Source organism: Synchiropus splendidus, chromosome 1, assembly GCF_027744825.2.
Source record: "Synchiropus splendidus isolate RoL2022-P1 chromosome 1, RoL_Sspl_1.0, whole genome shotgun sequence".
NCBI classification, from domain to species: Eukaryota; Metazoa; Chordata; class Actinopteri; order Syngnathiformes; family Callionymidae; genus Synchiropus; species Synchiropus splendidus.
The window spans coordinates 35,789,911-35,809,102 of record NC_071334.1 but is presented as its reverse complement, the minus strand read 5'-3'; the positions used below and the strand labels follow the sequence as shown (position 1 = coordinate 35,809,102).

Below are 19,192 nucleotides of genomic sequence, written 5' to 3'. Positions count from 1 at the left end.
GAGGAATTGAAAGAATAATAAAATAAATAAATAATAAGATAAAAAAAAAACAATGATGTATTTTTGTAAACATTACAGGTGGTGATTTCCCCCTTACGCTCATTTCGAATATATCTTTTACTCGCGTGTTCGGCTTACTAGCGGGAGTAGCCGTGTTTCTGATGTGCTGCTGTTCTCTGGTGGACACCACTTGAACGTGCAGCACTCAAACTGTTGTACAGCATTTCCCCCGTTAGAGGGCAGCAGCCTCAACGCGGAAGCAAAATCCTCAGGGTGGGAAGAAAGAGAAGAAGTCAGGAAGCTGCTGTCAGTTCCTGAGCGAAAAAAGGCCGGAATAGAGTTTCAGCTCTGACTCTGTCTGTTCACCTCAAACCATCTGAAAAATGGCCAAGAACACCGTGTCGGCCCGCTTCAGACGAGTGGACGTGGACGAGTACGACGAGAACAAATTCGTGGACGAGGAAGACGGAGCAGAGAACCAGCTGGGTCCGGACGAGGCGGAGGTGGACTCGCTGATCAGACAATATCCTTCCAGTGAGCTCGATCATCGTTTGTCGTTTGGTTCAACAGAAATCGTCGGTGCTGTTCGGTGCGTTTTAACGGGGCGACGGTGGACAGGCCAGTTGGGACTCGCCTGACAGTCACATTCCAGGGATAAGTGCTCCAGGCGAACCCTCGCCGCCTGCTCTATATGTTCGCTCTTCTTCATCTTAATACGTTTCACTGTTCGCCAGAGTGTCGCTCTGCACTCCAAGTCGACGCAACACTTTCATGTTGCAGACTAGATCAGTATTTGGTTTCTTTCTGTTCGATAAACCAACTGGATGGAATTACTCCACCTGCAGCTTTTTCTCGTTATTTCACTTCCCAGTCGTGAGTTTGACACTTGTACGCCTTATATGGCGAGAAACCTCTGCACTTCCTCATTGAACGCAGTGACCTCCCATTCAGAACCACAATCCTAGCTCTAGCTCTAGTACGAATCTGTCCTGCCTCGTGTTGGCCACTAACTTTCAAGACTGCACCAAGCAACATGGTTGACAGTTCGGTGAAGCCGTGAAATGATGGAGGTCAGCAACGTCGGCTGGTGAAAGGAAATGTCCACACCGATTATTTTAACAGCGACAGAGTTCATTCAGTCATTCTTGCACCGTTTCATATTACTGTGAATTCTTGTTGCCATCATTTCTCCACATTGAGCTGGATTAAAAACACTCCTTGTTGACATTCATGCGCAGCTCACAGCAGTGATCTATGCTGATGCATTCTGAATGCTGGCGAAAATTCCAGAAGCTATTTATTTTTTATTTATTTTTTCGGGGAAGTTAGCAGGATTTGAGCTGCCAGTTCACTTTAGGCGACTATGGAACATGAACCGTCGGATTATGTTAACAAGTGTTGGGAATGTGACAAGATTATACTTCCAAACAAAGTGCGGACAAACCTGAAAGTAGTCAAGACAGTCTAATAGTTATTAGCAGCTATCATTAAATAAAAGAATTTCTATTTTTATTGGTGACATTCTGTCACTCAAAATAGTGATGATAATGAAAAATGATAAATATGATGCTCCTTGTGCCACGTGGCCCTATTGACCTACCGCCACCGGAGGTCAAGGTTCTCTGTTTTTAAATGAAAAATTCCAGTGTACACACACACACACACACACACACATATATATGTATATATAGATATATATATATATATATATATATATGTGTGTGTGTGTGTGTATATATGTATATGTATGCTGATGTACTGATCTGATCCCTTCTAGTCACTTCCAATGACAACCTCAGTGTTTTTGTCTCTGACTCATCTGTCTCTGACTCCTGAGCCTCTAAACCTTTCCCATAAAAAACCCTCTCCTGTTAAAGCTTCCCTTGTCTTCTTAAGCTAAGTTGTGGTTGCAGCATGCAACAACACGCAAGACGGTTTTGTTACTGAAACTGGGGAAGCAACACATTGTTGTCTCATTCAGAAAGAAGCTGGTATGTGTTGTTGCCTCCTTAACCGCCTGTGCACAGGCAACCTGATGGAGGCCCTACACGCAGTTCTAAAGAACCCACCAATCAACACTAAGAACCAGAACGTTAAGGTGAGTTTATTTATTGTGTATCACAAATGAGACATAGGTCAAACTAACAGCTGTGTTTTTGTGTTGAGCCAAGAGTTCTAGTTCCGAGTGCTTTGATTGACATGCATGTTTGGATCGTTGAATCCCATGTTTGGTTCTTTTAAAAATCCCTGGTGTCCTCAGGAGCGGGCGGAGAATCTTGTGCTGAAGGTCCTCAGCGCCTTCAAGAGCAGCGACATTGAGAAAGGAGTGCAGTCTCTGGACAAGAACGGTGTTGACCTTCTGATGAAATACATCTACAAGGGTTTCGAGAGGCCGTCGGAGAACAGTAGCGCTGTCCTGCTGCAGTGGCACGAGAAGGTAGCGGCCTCTTCTCTCTTATCTGAGTCAAGGATGTGCTGCAGACAGGGTTTCACTTGTCTCTGTCGTTGTCAGGCGCTGGTGGCCGGTGGTGTGGGGAGCATTGTTCGGGTACTGACGGCGAGGAAGACGGTTTAACGGATGAACGTTCTTCATCACCTGGGAGTGCTCTCAAGCCGACACACTTTACACCTGATGGTAAACGGACTTAAAAGGATTTTTTTTTTCAATGGTTGAGCAGTGTGTGTCATCAGCCTGCATGAACTCCCCCCGTTCACCTCGCTGCTCCTCATTTCAGCCTTTCTTCGTCATTCCCGCGCAGCGTCGCTGTCTGTACCCTGTACCTGCAGGTCACGTGGCCCCACGAGCTTGTAGATGATCTTGATCCTCAGTATCACCTCATTGAAAAGTCCTCAATCCCACTCCACACTCAGGGTTAGGGAGTGGGAGCCTGTCTTCTGTCCTCGCATCGCTTCTTGCCCACTGCCCCAGTGGACAAATACCACCCACAATGCAACTCACTGTCTGAGCTGTGAGTCGTGTGACTGCTGGTACGGTTGAAAACAGCCGCCTTACAGAAATTCACTCATTTAAATGTGTGAGGATTAGTACTGCGCTTCAAAATGGAATAATTATCCCAAATTATAATCCACATTCCTCTTCAGCAGTGACTTTCTCTTGATTTCATTTCTGAAAAACAACAGCTTGACCAATCATACAAATACTTTGATTTAAATTTTGTACTCCTGTGAGTTAGTTATGGAGCTTTTGTATGCAATCTGGGTTCAGGTGACCATCACACTAATTTATAAAACTTATTATATATATAAGAAAGAGGAATTAAAATGACCTCCTTCCTCATTTGCCAAACGTATTCCTTGTGAGTTGGCACTGGCTGTGCTCATTCGATCGGCAGTTATACGTGACTCTTCAGCCATGTGCAATCTGGGTGCCTGTTTAATGGTCAAATGTCATGAAAATCTTCAGAAAAAGGATTCATATCTGGGTTAAACAAGACTTGGGGAGTTGTGAAGATGTGTGTGACAAAGCTTCAAAAAGAGGTCTTAGTTTTAAAAGCAGAGTCATGTTTGAACTTCATTTCTTGTAAAGTAAAACAAAAAAAAAACCTCAGCATCGTTCTGTTCTCAGAAACATGTTAGTTGTACTCGTGTAGTTCACATGAGGGAGTGTGATTAATCAGGTAAGAAGCATCCTCACTGGATTCTTTTGGGGTTGTCAATGGAACCAGACTGGTGGAAACAAACTGCCTTACTGAAGACTCCTTTCTTATGTTAGTGCTTTTTTTGACATAAAATAAAAGGTGTAAATGCTGACAGAACACGTGTCCTGGTTTGTTTGATGTCTTATTAACACCTTTAATGTGAGCGAGCACCATGGTATTTTATTTAATATTCTTCTCATCCTTACGAAAACATGAATGCTTACAATCCCATCAAATATTTTTGGCTTTGGCAAAGTCGAGAATAGCCGGAAAAAAAGAAATATTTCGCCTCAAACGCATCATTTGGACAGAGAATGGGATGAAATCAGTCGTGTCTTCAGATGGACCTCCAGAAGAGGCCTGTGTGCGAGTCACTGTAACTAACATTTTCAGTATGAAGTTTTAATTAGAATTTGCTGTTGTCTCCAAATAAATCCGCCTCGCTCAGGGAAATGGGTAACACCGTTAAATTTCTACATTTATTTGTGATTTTAAGACTAATCCAAATTTAATTCAACTTCTGTGAAGACATGAAACTTTGCTGTGTTTATGACACTTTAATTACAAATAAGGTACAGAAGGTAAGGAGAAACAACACTGTATGTACAAGTCATCAAAATTAAAATACAACTTATAAAAGTCCAGAGTAAACACAGCTGCTCAACAAAGGCCTTGATTTAAGATGCTGTAATGCAGGGACGGCCTGAGTTACACCTTCAGGCTCGGTCCTTAATAAGTTAATTACAAGAGTAGGTAGAGAAGAAATGTTTAACTGGACAAACAAATGGATCTGAAGCTGACACAAGCTCCGTGTTACATATGAGTTTGGTTCATGAAGTGTTGGTTTTGAGTACAGTCACGAGAAGAGTGCAACACACACCATTTCATCATGCTGCTCAAAGCACATTTTCCAAACCTTACAATGTTTGACTTGGTCAGTGAGTACTGTCACCTTTTACTCCTTTAAGGTTAAATAAAAAAGAAATCAGTATAAGTTGTCTGGATACATCATTGACTTCTGAGACACATGCTGCATTCAATGTCATGGGAAATTTCAGCGGTCCTAGTTTTTAGCATTGACTTTAAGGTGGAGTACAACTTTGTTCATCCATAACACTGATATACTGCGTGATCAAGCCCTGCAAATATTGAATGTCATGAGTCGTTCAAAGAATTACACGATCAGTCAAGGCACCAGTTTTGCCTGCAGGTGAACACGTTCACTTTACAAGCATCAGACATCATCAGACTCGAGTGTCCAGTTCACCTCTAGCAGACACTTAAACATTGAACGTCCAGACTCTTAAACTGACAGGTTTTCAGGGTGGTGCTATTCAATTGCCTCACCCACACTGACACGCACACGCATCAAGTCTGCATTTCAATCTGCTGGGTCTCCACCAAGTGCTCTCAGTAGGGGTACGCAGAGACGGCGATGTAGACGATGAAGGTGGTCTGGTACTCGATGCCGCCGTCCTCGCTGTAGGAGAGCGCCCGGACCTTCATGCGGTAGGTGTGCGGCTCACACAGCGGCCGTGTGGTGAACAGCACCCCCTTTAGGTTCTCGTCACGCAGCGCGAAGGGCAGCGTGACGTCCTCGTCCACCACCAGGAAGGTGGTCCGCGGGTGCATGACCCCGTCCTGCGTGTAGGCCACCAATCGTATCAGGTCCTGGTTAGCGGCGATGCCGAAGGGCAGAGACAGGAGCTTATACTCCAGTGCGTACGGGCTCAGCGCGCACTCCAGGTCGTTAGGTGGACAGTTTTTTAGACAGAACCTGAAACGCAAAAATCAGGTTTCAGCATTCACAGCCTGTCAAAATCTGAATTTACAAACCACTTCATCAATATTGCCCTATATATTTCAAATATCAGCAATAGCAGTGAGCTCAATGGGACGTAGCTCCCTGTACAGTGGTGGGCCCAGACTGTGATGCTGGCCACCACAAAAGTCAAATTGATTTCCTTGAAAGAAATAAAAGTTGGTCTCTTGTGGGTTACTAGAGAGGCAAATAAAACTGTTTAAAACAGAAATGAAAAGGTTTCACGACTCAGCAGCACCAGTACTCACCCTGTGGTGCTGTCTCTCAGGTAGTTCGGGGGACACGGGGTGTCGATGCACTGGAAGCTGCCTCTCATGTTGAAGCACATCCTGTTGGCTCCACACTGGATGTTCTGCTCCAGACACTCGTCCACGTCTGAGGACACAAACAAGAGTCTCTGACTGCCTTCTTGCTTCAGAGTGGTGTCGAGTGACTTCCGGTTCAAAAGAACTAGAAGTGAAACTCTGAAAGTACTCCATTAATGTGATCATATCTGAGCGTGATGATGAGCGATGGGGTGGACAGGCCAGCTCTCACCTTGGCAGGTTTTGCTGTTGGCCATGAGGTGGTACCCTGACGGACAGAGGCAGCGGAAGCTTCCTGGGGTGTTGATGCACTCGTGCTGACACGAGTCTCTCACCTCACACTCATTGATGTCTGAGGACACAGGGAGTGGAACGTGAAGACAAACTTGAAAAGCTTTACCAACTAAATATGCTCGTGAACTTTTATTAATGTTCAGACATGCTTTTGACGAAGCCATTTTCAAGTTTACTGGACAACGTAACTAAGATGAGGTGTGTGTGACGGTTTCATGACGTCACTGCAGTTGCAGGGCAGGAGAAGAATACTCTTTCAGCCAATAATCTTTGGTAACTAACTCCCAAGTTTGGCTGTCTCTGAAAGAGTGACAAGCTCCGACATCCATCAGAGGTTCAGGGTAGAGCCACTACAACAGGGTTCTAGCAGGACAAGGCTCAAGAACCTTTTGAGGTTTCACACTCAAAGCTGGCTGAAATGGAAATCCTTCCTGGTGCTTTTGTTGGCGACAGATTAGTGGTCAATATAGTATGCACCTCCACTGTTTCCTGTACTTCTTCACACGACAAAATGAATCTTTTACAACATTGCTCATGTACTCACTAAGGTCAACAATCGATGAAAACTCTGAGAAATAAAACGCTAGTTTTCACATTCTCCCTCCTTCAACACTGCCTGTCCTTCAATATTTACCCAAACACTTGCCACCTCTGGACACAAACCCTTGCCGACAATCGGCTTCTCTGCGACTACGTCGCCTCTGCTGCCCCCTTGTGTTGGCGTTGTAGGAGTGAAAGCTCTGAGAAGCCAGGTTGTGGTAGAGCCGCTGGTAGCTGTGATTGGGGGACGACTGAGACGTCCGGTAGCCGTACGAGTAGCTCTCGTAACTGGGCAGCCGCTCCAGACCAGCGCAGGACTTGCCATCACCCAGCAGGTGGCGCCCTGGAGGGCAGGTGCACTTAAAGCTGCCCGGCGTGTTGATGCACCGGTGGGCGCAAGGTTGCGGAAGCCGCTCACACTCATTTACATCTGAACTCGTCACAAAGAAAAGACCAGCACCAGGAGGAGACAGTGACAAAGAGAAAGAGTCGAAAAGTAGAGGATGAGAGGGAGACAGAAGGGACAGTTAGCCCGCTGCACAACAAGACACTTGTCCCTAAGACTCAAATGTATCGACGACAGTCACTCACTTCAATGTACATTAAAGCATCAACATAGGTTCGACATGTGTGACCTAACAGACGCTGGCTCCAGAGTAGCTGCTGCAGTCCGCCATCACAAAGCATCACAGAGAGGGAGCCACGACCAAAAACCGAGAGAAAGAGAGAGGTGGAAAAGAGGTGCTGGTCTTCTAACACTACTGCCCTGACATAACCGTGTGTTTTCTTTGTGTGGGGTTTCGTTGTCATAGATGTCCCAAAATGCGCTGGGTCAGGCACAAGTTAGTCAGCAGGTGTTAGTCTGCAGTGCAAGCAGTGATGATCGTGGAGGAGTTCTAGCGGCAGCAGGTGAGAAGACTCGAGAAGCAGCAGCAGCAGCACTTCAAATATTAGATCACATCTAGTTTGACTGGCTCTTGTTTAACCACAGACTGTTTACTTTCCTAGTCAGCAACAGCTTAGTAGCACATCTTCAAGCATGAATTCAGTGAAGCACATACCAAGACAGGGCCGGCCCACTCCCTGTGAGCGGTATCCGCGGGGACAGGTGCAGTGGTAGCTCCCCTTGGTGTTCTCACAGATCTGGTTGTACCGGCACTGATGAGTGCCGTCTCTGCACTCATCGATATCTGCAGTGAAGCAACCAAGTCTCATACAGGTGGCACCGACATGCTTTGAAGTGAAGCTGTGGATCACAAACCTAGACAAGTTCCGTTGGCACTTTTGGTCATTCCACTCGGGCAGAGGTCAATACAGGTGTAGCCCCCACGTGTGTTCTTGCACTGCTGGTCCGAGCGACACACTCTCTGTCTGCACTCATTAATATCTGAAATAAAAGTGAATGTGTTTGATGTTTTATTTGAAGTGAACTGACTTGCTGGACCTGAGTGTCTTACCAATGCAACGCCTATTCCGGAGCTGGAAGCCTGGCTCACAGCCACAGCGGTAACTTCCGACTGTGTTGAGGCAGAGCTGATGGCAGGTGTTTGACTCCTGACACTCGTTTATGTCTTAACAGATGAAATGACATTGTAAACAAAACACTAAGTTGCATGGATGGATATACAAGAGGGGGGCAAGGATTAATTCTGACAACGCTTCGATTACTTTCAAGGCTAGATACGATTCAAGGACGATCTTGGTTCATTTAGAACAATACCATTCCAGACAATTCAGTGACTTGAAATTAAATATAACAAATTCAATTTTTTTTTTATTGATACTGCAATGTGTCTAAATTGAAAAACAAAAACTTGAGTAAGTGAAGCTAAACTTCTACAGTTTTTGTTTTTCCGAGGCAAAGATACAATACAGACATGAAAATAAAGTGCAGCATTACTTCTGATCAGTGGTTGAACCTGCTAGTCTTCTCATGTTCATGAACAAACAAGAGAACATGTGATATTTAACAGCACTAAAACAGCTTGAGATGCCTCGATGGTTGGTGTTTTCCTTCACCTCTACACATCCAACATACTGCAACCGCGAACTACTTAGAACTTTTCCGTTGTTGCAAAAGCTAAAAACACTGGTCCCTAACGCTGACTTCATCATTCCTCGCACCGCTGCTTCACACCACCATGTGCGTGCTGTTTAGTTTACTGCTGTAGCGGAGAAGCCCAGCTGAATCTGAATCGGGGCATGTTTAGTGTCTGTATCATAACCAACAGTGCAGGGAACACATTTATATGAGGTCTGCTGTGATGAAATGCAATGTATAATTCTCTAACATTGATACAATGGATTGATGACGATGACAGATAGTTCGGAATCACGAGTTTGGATCACTGGGATATTAATCGATGAATCGAATCTTACACCCCTAAAATTTGAAGTTAATGCACGTACCTGTACAACTGAGGCCATCAGCTGTTCTCCTAAAGCCTCGCCCACAACGCATCACGCATCGGTATGAACCAATGGTGTTTTCACAGTCCTGACCGTCGCGACACACATTTCCTCCCAGAGAACACTCGTCAATATCTGAAAAGGAAAGCGATACGAACATGAGGCTGAAACTCTGCTTGTCAAAGGAAAGCTGTGTGTGAGCGTGTTACCCTGGCATGTCCTGCCATCAGCTGAGATGGTGAGACCTCGCGGGCAGGAGCAGTAGTAGGTGCCCATGACGTTGTGGCACTCATGAGAGCAGGGGTTCCCAACTTCACACTCATTCTCATCTGCAGCACAAACATGGACTCTGACCTTCACATTTTTTGTGTGATTTGCTGGAGCATTAGGGGAAATTGAAACTCCCAACACTGGACTATAACCAGCAGGTAAACCTGCCAGTGTCATGCTACTTCTATCAGCGAATGTCCTCATCAGAACATGTCAGTGTGAGTAAACGTTACCAGCACAAAAGGGCCCAGCCGAGACCAAGGTGAAGCCTTGAGGACACTGGTTGCTCCGTTCACCTGTAATCACATGAGACAATATGAACAACACTATGAAGATTTGACAAAATTCAAAACTAAGAATCACCTTTTGTGATACTGGCTCGAATGGTGAATTCGAGCATCTCCTCCAGAGGGTGATAGTGAGCACTAATGGCAGTGGCACGCAGCATCTCCACCAGATAGGGCATTTTCCCCCGGGACACGTCATAAGAAATGGTGTGATTCCAGGAGTAGGGGACGCTCTCCCTGTCAATGGTGAACATGCGAGTGGACTGAGCGTAGAGCTGACCTGGCCCGGTCTGGATGTAGTCCTCTGTATAGTCCTAGAAACAGACTTGACCTCATGAGACTCTGGAGAACAACAACACAGTCACGTAGATACATCCCCACACCTTAATGCTGATGTCGGCATGTGAGGGCAGCTGCAGGATGTGTCCGTTCACCACAATGTCCAGTAGCAACGCTCCATCTGAGTCCAGCCCACGGGCAACATGAGTCATCCTCAAGATCTCGCCTAGTTATCAATACAAGCAGAATGTTCCAGGTTATATCTTTAACATGGACAAGACAGGATTGGCAAGGTCAGCCTTTCCTCTCTCCACTTGGCCAAACCCGTGAACACATGAACTCCTCCGATGCGTTGACAATGAGAGTAGTGAAGTTACAGTCCATTTAATAAGATTTCACATGTCCACACACAAAATACTAGGTAACGTGTAGCCAGAGCTTCAGAGAGCTTTTCTTTTTTTGTTAATGATACCCTGGTCGCCCAGTGAAACCCTCACCATCAGACAGTTGGATCGTTGCTAAAATATCCTTCAGTTTCTCCAATTGTGTTTCATTCATCCCTCACCCTAACTGTGGAGAGAAAATCACTCACAGTCCAAATGTGTGCATCCTCTCCATGTATTTTCATCATTGTTGATTATTTTGATATGAACATATTCATATCTCCTGCTCCTGCTGTGGTGGCACACGCGCAGTGTGCTGTTCCTAGTGAGCATAGTTGCTACAACAACATTACCAATTTCTGTCCAAGGTAATGAATGGCATTGTGGTGTTAACCAGGATTCACTCGGTGCGATGTTTATTACTGTCCTGCGTGTGATTGTGAGCTTAGCCAATGTATACAAGTCCTGCTCACCTGTGGCAAACTCCACCTGTGTCTCTCTCCTGAAGACGCCTCCAGTTAGCGTGTAGCCGTTAACAGCTTCGCCAACTTCCTCTGCTGTGGTCCAGTAGATGGGATTCAGGATGGAGATGAGCTTCCTCATCGCAGGGCCTTGTTAAGGGAGACCATTTTCCTTCATTAAATTTTGTTACTAACAGGAAGACGTCAAGATCAGATACGAGTGTATCAGAGGGACAGCTAAGGTGTTTGGAGGCCAAATTATAGAGAGGAGAGATGGCTTGGACACATGGAGAGTAGAGGCAGTGTTGAAGCAAGAATGTTGGAGATGAAGGAAGATGACAAATGAAGAGGATCAGAGTGACTGGAAATACATGTAAAAGATTTTTCACACACAAACCTAGACTCCTTGGTATGTTAGTGATGGAAGCTTTGATGACGCTGCTGCCTGATTTTCCATCCGTGACAGTCGCATTCAAGATGGCAATACCAAACTCAATGTCATTGACGTTCCCTATGATGCTTCCTCTCGCTGTCTGGGGTCCACCTGACCAACACAGAACATATGTTGGCTTTGTTCTCCTGCCTGGACAAGGCCAATGCATGCCACCTGTATCACCTGGGCAGGACAAAGTGTTGCATCTGGACAGCTGCGAAGAGTCCCCTGCACACGGACGACCACCGTGAATGGGAGACGGGTTGTTGCAAAGACGGACACGGGTTTTTTCTCCAGCTCCACAGGACGCGGAACATTCTCCCCACGGCTGCCATGATCCCCAGTTACCATCAACTGTAGTTGATCAAGCAACCGATTACAAACATCAATGTCTTGTACACGTAGAGCAGTCACTCAGGTACCACACAGTATTAGACCCGACAGGCCAGTGGACTAAGCAAACAGGGAACCCCATATCCATTTTTAATGATATCAAAACATATTTCTAGTGGCTGATCCATCTCACATCAGTTTCAACTTCCATGCAATTCAAGTTTGAGACAGATAATAAGCTGACCGGGACAATCCGATGTGCTGCATCTCTGTATCTGCGTGTCCGTGCCTGCACACGCTCGCCCCCCATTGGCCGGTCTTGGGTTGTCACATGTTCTGTAGCGCCTCATTTGACCTCCGTTGCAGGTCTTGCTGCAGCTGCCCCAGCTGCTCCACGGACCCCAGTTACCAGCCACTGATAGAAAATTGAAAGAGAGTCACTCAAAAGGATACACAAACAAGTTGATGCATGCAGACTCACCAGGGCAGGGGTCACTGTTGCAGAAGTCAATGTGCACATCATTGCCCTCGCACTGTCTGCCACCATATTGTGGAGCGGGACTAGCACAGAGGCGGGCTCTCTGACGGGTTCCACCTCCGCATGAGACACTACAGGCACCCCAACTTATCCATGAAGACCAATTGCCATCCACTGGTGAGCGAGCAGGGAACCCAGAAGATTGAATGGTTTTTTTTTTGCAAGTAATGAAATCATGAGAGATGTGCAAGAGTCCTCACCAGGACAAGGCTTCTCCTTGCAAAGTTGGGTTTGAGTATCGGTGCCCTCACACTGCGGACCATCAAATGCAGGCGGGGGGTTGTTGCAGAGTCGGATTCGCGACTGCATCCCCTTACCACAGGTTTCACTACACTGAGTCCATGGGAGCCACGAACCCCAGTTACCTGCCACTGCAGGAAAAAAAGAATCAACCCACATTCAAATTTAGAAAATACATGAAGAAGTTGACTGAGTAGGAAAAAGAGATCATGATGACCGCACCTGGACATGGTCTGACACTACAAATGATGACCTCCACTGCCTTCCCTTCACAAGGGCGACCCCCATGCTGAGCAGGAGGGTTACTGCAGGACCGGACCCTGGTTCTGTTGCCTTGCCCACAACTCCGTGAGCACTCTTCCCAGGAAGACCACTCTGACCAGTTTCCATCCACTTTGCAAAACAAAAGTATCAGAAGCTCAGTCACATGAACTTGGATTTTACAAAATTGTGGGTCAGCTGTATGCTAGGACATTGATATTGAAATTTCAAGATTTACTCCTTGAACAATGCCTCACCAGGACAAGGTTTCCCATGACAGCCACGTGTTTCTCCATCCACCCCTTCACAGTGGCGCCCGCCGTTGGCCGGACGAGGATTGTCACATAGTCTCTGTCTTGTTTGGGCTCCTGCTCCACAAGTGACGCTGCACACTCCCCACTCTGACCACTCAGAATACCTCCCATGAACTTCAGACAGAAAACAAAGTTGGGTATTATTACATTTTAGGAGATAACTAACAGGAGACAAGACAGCTTACCTTGCACAGTGAGTGTGACCCTGACCATCACAGATCCAATCAGGTTTCTAGCTACACATTCATATTCAGAAGTGTCCTCCTTCTGAGTGCTGCTGAGCCTGAGTGAGCCATTTTTCATGATGGAGAAGTGATTGCTACTCAGCAGTGGACGTCCCTGACGGGACCACTCGACCACAGGTGTGGGCTCACCCTCCGCCTGGCAGTCTAGCACCACTGTGGTACCTGCATCTACCACAGCATCCATGGGCTCCACCGTGACAGTTGGTGCCCCTTAAAAACAACTTCAATGAGTGCATGTGTTTTTAAAACACAAACAAATGTAGACTAAGCACTTACTTTGTAGCTTAAGAGTGACACTTCTGTCCACCACGCCAGCATCATTGGTCGCCACACAGATGTAGTTACCTGCATCTTCACTCTGTTTACAGTCAAATCTATTAGTCTAGTCTATTAAAAACACAAAACAAAAACAAAACATTTCATGATGACAGTGCTCTTACCACTGTTCCATATATGGCCAAGGAACCGTTGTCCAGCTGACGGATGCGGTTGCTGATCTGGATGTTAATTCCATTTTTGCTCCATTGAATGGAAGGTAGGGGGTCCCCACGCACCTCACAGTTGAGGATGGCGTTGCCTCCCAGAGGTTCAATGTGGTTGGAATGGGGGTCTCCATCAATGATTGGTGGTTCTAAAAAGACAGGTGAGAAATAAATCAGACTTTAGCCTAAATGACTTATTTTCCAAAATAATGTATATAAAAGACTAGACAGCACACTGGAAATAGCATTGTAGTCAAGACCTGTCGAGACCTGAACATACAGAGACCAATGAGGGGGTGGGACCAAGAGCAAAACAAACAACCACAAACATTTCAGTTGTTAATTGTTTATTTTGGAAAAATGATGGCCTCTTTTTTGCAGTACAAAATTAATATGTGTTTATAGATTTATGCTTCTGTATTCGCGGCTTCAGTTTGACTCGGTCTTGGTCTCGACCCCTCATTGGTCTCGTCTGACCTCCACACAATATTGACTACACTACTGGAAATTAAATATGCGTAACACAAGCTGAATTTTGAAAATCTATTTGAAAACGGGTTGAGAAGTGTGCGTCAAAGTGTTATATTAAATGAATGTATCAATGTAATTTTATATAAATTGTAAGTTACAAGTTCTAAAAAATAAAACTTCAATTGAAAACAACTCCATTGCATTCAGTCTGTCCTTTCTACTGGTGCGAAAAATTAATGTTGGGGTTGCCAAAAGCACGCAAAGATGTAACAGTTTCTTATTAAAAAAAAAAAAAAGAGGAAAAAGGGCGCAAAGGAATTCACCAATTGCAGTTCCTCAACTCAATCAGAAAATTTAGTAACTCAATTCTTACCTTTGACGTAGACAAATCCAAGAGATTTGATGGTTCCCACAATGTTTTCTGCAACACAGGAGTAGGTGCCTGAATCTTCCTTGGTCACCCGCTCTATCACCATCTCGCTGTGACCATTCATGTGGTCATAATGAGCTAAAGAATTGAGAGAGCGAAATTTAATTTGGTTGATTTTGTGGTTTGGGGAAAATTGCTGAAATTAAGAAACCAATAAACCTGGAATGATATTGTTGTTGAAGGCCCATGTGACTCTTGGTGCTGGGATACCACTGACTTCGCAGGTCAGTAGGAGGCGCTCTCCCTTGTTCAGAGCCACATCTCCCAACAGCTCAGTGAATTCAGGGTGGGTGTTAACAGAGAGCTCGACCGTCCGACTGTCCTGTCCGACTGCATTTGTGGCAACGCATGTGTAGCTGCCTGCATCTTCTGGCTGGTTTGAGAAGTCAGTATCACACTCAACATGAAGAAGTGTCTTTAAGAACGGCGTTGCAGATACTGTACTTTCTTAGTTATCTGATCATGTTCTGGGGGCCTCACCTGAGCACTGTCGATCATTAGCTCTCCAGATGGCAGGAAGGTGTATACACTCGCGTTGTCACTGAGCAACATTCCGTCTCTCTCCCAGGACACTGTCGGCTGAGGGACGCCCTCAGCAAAGCACGCCAGCTGGGCCTGACTGTTTTCAACCACCACTACCTGCTGCTCTGTCCCAAGAATGGAAGGAGGGACTGCAATGAGAAAGCCCTTAATGAGATTCATACGTATCTTATCAATAATAGAAACAACAAACAACAAAAATGTCTTTAACAGTTAAGATGCGTAGCAGAACCTCCTCGCCTCTACAACCTTTCCTCACAAGTTCACTGTTTCTACTGGAGTTGTGTGTCAGAACTACTCACTCTGTACCATCAAGCTCATCTCCAGATTGACCGTCCCTGCGACGTTTGCAGCAGTGCAAGTGTATCGTCCGGTGTCGCTTGGCTGAACGAAGACGATCTGCAGTGAGCCTGAGATCAGAATTCTCTGACGCACTGACCCACTCAGTAGCTGCCCGTCTTTATGCCATGTGACCGATGGGGGAGGCGAGCCATCAGCTTGGCACTCCAGTGTCACGGAGGCGTCCACAGGTGACACATACTTCTGGCTCTCTGAGCTGATGACAGGAGGGACTATAGGACATAAAGCCAGATCAAATCAAGACCCAGCAATGTTTTGTCTACAAAAGAAGAAAGAAAAAGAACTTAACATAAATCAGTGACTTTAAAGGTACCTTGAACTCTTAGCTTGGTTTTGCCCAGTGCGGTGCCAGCAGGGTTCTGAGCTACACATATGTAGGTGCCGGTATCAGACACAGAAGCTCGGGAGATTTGCAGACTCCCGCTGGGCAGCAATGTGAAACTTCCACCTGTCAAAAAGGCAATCACATGATGAAGCGTTGGATCTCGAGAAGGTAACAAACCCAACGCTAACCTGTCGTATGTATATTGATCCCCTCCTTCTGCCAGGTAATGGTTGGCCTTGGTGAGCCTGAGGCCTTGCATGGAAGCATGATGGAGTTGTTGAGAATCACATCCAGCAATTGCGGGTGGTCCTGGATCACTGGGAGCTCTGGAGAGAGATTACGTGAATTGTCAGGTGACATAAAAATGTAACCATGACGACTGGATCTCACCCTGCACTACGAGCTGAACGTGACGCTGAGTGGATCCCGCTGCATTCCTCGCCACACACAGGTAACGTCCAGAATGATGGAGCTCAGCTGACGTGATCTCAATTGGACCTGATCATTCATCAGATTGGTTAAAGCATTTCTATACAGTCTAGTAGTGAGGGAGTGACATGGATAATTTACTTTTTGTACCTGTGTTCATGACGTGGTACCCTGAACCCTGGTTGGGAAGCTCCAGTCCATCTTTACTCCAGTGGACTGTTGGCACTGGCACACCAGATGCAGTGCAGGCAATGACCACTGGGGACAGTCTGGTTACAACCAGCTCAGTGGGTTCGTCAGCAATTGATGGGGGAACTTTGAGAAAAGAGGTAGCACACTTTTTACAAGGTAGTTTTAAACCATGTTGTCATGTATTTATAGAAATATTGCCTAGCTAACAGTGCCCACCGTGAACAGTGAGGTTGATGGACCTATAGTCTTCTCCAGCCTCATTCACGACGGCACACTCATAAACTGCTGTGTCCTCCACAGTGGGGGCGATCACCACCAGAGACCCTGACGAAAGCCGTCTGGAAAACATAAAAATATATGAGCTTGTGGTATACGTTTAATTTAAAGGACCCACCACAAGTGGCTAAAACCTGGAATCAACCTGTACATATTCTGGTTCTGGTCTACGTTGATGCGGCGGCCATTTTTCATCCAACTGACAGTAGGTTTGGGAATTCCAGTGGCCTCACAGGACAAGGTGGTCTGAACATTCACCATGACCGTCATGTTTGTGCGACCATCAGCGATGGATGGAGGGACTGAAGGATAAAAGACAGTTCTCAAAGGGATCTTTTTGTACAAGCATGCAAGCATGGTTCTCACCTTGTACTTGGAGATCCACTCTCTTGCGTTGTGTTCCCGCCTGATTAGTTGCCATGCACAAGTAGCGGCCGGTGTCAGTCACTTGAGCAGAGTGGATGAGTAAAGAGCCATCCTCTCCAAATGTGTACCTGCTCGCACACACACACCAACTAAGAACTGCTCAAGAGGGATAATAATTTTCACATGACAACAAAAACAGCCTTACCGGGAAACATTCTCTGTCAACAGTGCTCCATGTTTCCTCCAAGTGACACGTGGTGGTGGTACACCACTTACAATACACTCCAGCACTGCTGGCTTGTCCACATGTACTGACACAGTCTGGGGGCCATCTTTAATAGTAGGTGCAACTATAAAAAGACATGCCAGGATTAAGAGTATTAAAATAGTTGACAGCATGTTTCCCTTAATCTGAAAAACGCACCATTTACAGCCACGTTAAACTGGCGCGTTGTGTTCCCAGCAACGTTGCTTGCCACACATGTATACTCTGCTTCATCGCTGACCACAACCATGTTGATTTGTAAGTACCGTCCATTTGAAAGGATTCGCACACGGGGAGAGGCCTGCAAAATTCACACGTCCCTAGATGTCACAATAACAAACAAAGCCATTCGTTCAGCATATGACCTCTGACCTCAAGCGGCAGACCATCTTTGAGCCAGACGAGGGTGGGAGGTGGAACAGCATCTGACTTGCACTCAAGTGTCACCTGCCTGTTCTGCAGCACTGAAACATCCTGAGGTGTGCTCTCACCCGCGATATTAGGAGGAACTGATGAGTAAAGTCAAAAAGTAAACAATAAAAAAGCTGATCAAGGTTACTGTAAACAAAATTTCCACCTTGCAAATAATTGTTTTTACTTACCATGCACTCGAACCAGAAACTCTTTATCATCGTCTCCTGCTGGACTGTTGGCTAAGCAGCTGTATCTGCCGGTGTCTTCCAGCTGAAACCAAATAAAACAGTAGAATTGAAGGTCTGACATCTTCTGACTCCTCTATACTCTCTTCAACCTAAGGCCTTCTCTTTGCTCCTCATTGATATCTACCTCCACTGCTGCATATAGTGCTTCCATAAGTGCTTCCACTCCACCTTTCTACAACAAGACCAAGACCTTGAACACTCATAAGGAACCATAAGCACCTGTGCTGAGGCCACTCGGAGTACTTCTCCTCCTCCGAGGAGCTGCACACTGTCGGTCTGGGGCAGTGGACGTCCATCTTTCAGCCATGTCAGTGAAGGTGCAGGGATACCTGAGGCCTCACAGCGCATCTCCAGGATGTCATTAAACAAAACTGATACTTCATCTGGTGCCTCAGAGTCCTTGATATTGGGAGGCTCTGAAAGCAGAAATATGAGGATTATTTTCATTTGATTTGTAAATTAAAGTGCTCTTGACATACCATTTTCACTGACCAAGTACTTTTAGATTGAAGTGCCGACTTGCTTGACCGGCTGTGTTGTTAGCCACACAAGAGTAGCGTCCAGAATCATTGACGTGGGCCTGTGTGATCTCCACGACTGTATTTTGCTTAAGGAGCCTTAGATGAGGGTCCAGCTGAAGGGTGTCCCCGTCCAGGAGCCAGGACACAGTCGGAGCAGGAGATCCATCAACAACACACACCAGCGACGCTGAGTTCCCTCTCACAACGGTCACGTCCTCTACACTTCCTACCCCATCCACAACTGGTGGGACTACAAAGACAAATACGAGCGATTTGTTTTTCATTGATTTAGTTTTCACTACGTCTTCATTATGCTTCCAGACTCACCATGCACTTCGATCTTAAAATGTCTATTGTCCACTCCAGCTCTGTTTGATGCAACACAAGTATAAGTGCCACCATCTGACACTTGAGCACGGGAAATCCTGTAGAATATGTCGAAAATCTGAATACATTCCAACTACTGAAATGTAAATATGAGCGATGGATCCATGCGTTTTAATGACTACTGTTCTTAGAGCTGCCCACAGTCTTACCGTAGCACCTGTCCAGCAGAGAGCAGTCGAACATGAGAGGACACTGGCAGAGGAAGACCGTTTTTCAGCCAGTTGAGCTGTGGTGTGGGAGAGCCTGTTGCTACACATTCTATGTTGACTGAGCTGTCCAGGGTGACAGTCCTCTGCCCTGCTGCCTCACTGTTGCCTTCAATCACAGGTGGAACTGAATCACAGAAATGGATCAGTTAAAATTACAGAATCATTAATGGAATTTAACTGATTTCATTTTTTATGTCAATAAAA

The 19,192-nt window shown here is 45.9% G+C and overlaps 2 protein-coding genes across 4 annotated transcripts in view; one reads left to right on the top strand and one right to left on the bottom strand.

Moving 5' to 3' along the window:
* Positions 1-258: 258 nt before the first annotated feature.
* On the top strand, positions 259-3,770 carry arpc5b (actin related protein 2/3 complex, subunit 5B). Its single transcript, XM_053876513.1, has 4 exons — positions 259-524; positions 2,027-2,098; positions 2,261-2,437; positions 2,513-3,770. Exons 1-4 carry the CDS (start codon positions 384-386, stop codon positions 2,573-2,575), a joined length of 453 nt encoding a protein of 150 aa, XP_053732488.1. The 5' UTR covers positions 259-383; the 3' UTR covers positions 2,576-3,770.
* A 469-nt stretch (positions 3,771-4,239) lies between these two features.
* Positions 4,240-19,192, bottom strand: part of hmcn1 (hemicentin 1) — a 56,970-nt gene continuing 42,017 nt past the window's right edge. For 2 of the 3 annotated variants that reach the window (XM_053881574.1, XM_053881581.1), the window contains 42 exons: positions 18,929-19,112; positions 18,720-18,817; positions 18,364-18,642; positions 18,091-18,287; positions 17,812-17,893; positions 17,582-17,718; positions 17,369-17,510; positions 17,150-17,294; positions 16,945-17,072; positions 16,724-16,880; positions 16,519-16,640; positions 16,261-16,425; positions 16,072-16,179; positions 15,870-16,007; positions 15,670-15,804; positions 15,299-15,568; positions 14,937-15,127; positions 14,616-14,829; positions 14,400-14,534; positions 13,514-13,704; positions 13,350-13,431; positions 13,014-13,283; positions 12,772-12,942; positions 12,476-12,646; positions 12,214-12,384; positions 11,957-12,127; positions 11,720-11,890; positions 11,326-11,496; positions 11,107-11,253; positions 10,722-10,859; positions 9,970-10,091; positions 9,663-9,900; positions 9,533-9,595; positions 9,239-9,358; positions 9,030-9,164; positions 8,078-8,191; positions 7,882-8,007; positions 7,682-7,810; positions 6,715-7,050; positions 6,019-6,138; positions 5,730-5,856; positions 4,240-5,436 (listed from right to left, as the gene is read on the bottom strand). In XM_053881574.1, the coding sequence (XP_053737549.1) occupies positions 5,070-5,436; positions 5,730-5,856; positions 6,019-6,138; positions 6,715-7,050; positions 7,682-7,810; positions 7,882-8,007; positions 8,078-8,191; positions 9,030-9,164; positions 9,239-9,358; positions 9,533-9,595; positions 9,663-9,900; positions 9,970-10,091; positions 10,722-10,859; positions 11,107-11,253; positions 11,326-11,496; positions 11,720-11,890; positions 11,957-12,127; positions 12,214-12,384; positions 12,476-12,646; positions 12,772-12,942; positions 13,014-13,283; positions 13,350-13,431; positions 13,514-13,704; positions 14,400-14,534; positions 14,616-14,829; positions 14,937-15,127; positions 15,299-15,568; positions 15,670-15,804; positions 15,870-16,007; positions 16,072-16,179; positions 16,261-16,425; positions 16,519-16,640; positions 16,724-16,880; positions 16,945-17,072; positions 17,150-17,294; positions 17,369-17,510; positions 17,582-17,718; positions 17,812-17,893; positions 18,091-18,287; positions 18,364-18,642; positions 18,720-18,817; positions 18,929-19,112 (6,878 nt within the window). In that variant the 3' untranslated portion in view covers positions 4,240-5,069. The remainder of the gene's footprint in view (positions 5,437-5,729; positions 5,857-6,018; positions 6,139-6,714; positions 7,051-7,681; positions 7,811-7,881; positions 8,008-8,077; positions 8,192-9,029; positions 9,165-9,238; positions 9,359-9,532; positions 9,596-9,662; positions 9,901-9,969; positions 10,092-10,721; positions 10,860-11,106; positions 11,254-11,325; positions 11,497-11,719; positions 11,891-11,956; positions 12,128-12,213; positions 12,385-12,475; positions 12,647-12,771; positions 12,943-13,013; positions 13,284-13,349; positions 13,432-13,513; positions 13,705-14,399; positions 14,535-14,615; positions 14,830-14,936; positions 15,128-15,298; positions 15,569-15,669; positions 15,805-15,869; positions 16,008-16,071; positions 16,180-16,260; positions 16,426-16,518; positions 16,641-16,723; positions 16,881-16,944; positions 17,073-17,149; positions 17,295-17,368; positions 17,511-17,581; positions 17,719-17,811; positions 17,894-18,090; positions 18,288-18,363; positions 18,643-18,719; positions 18,818-18,928; positions 19,113-19,192) is intronic. The other variant, XM_053881590.1, reaches the window with a different exon arrangement.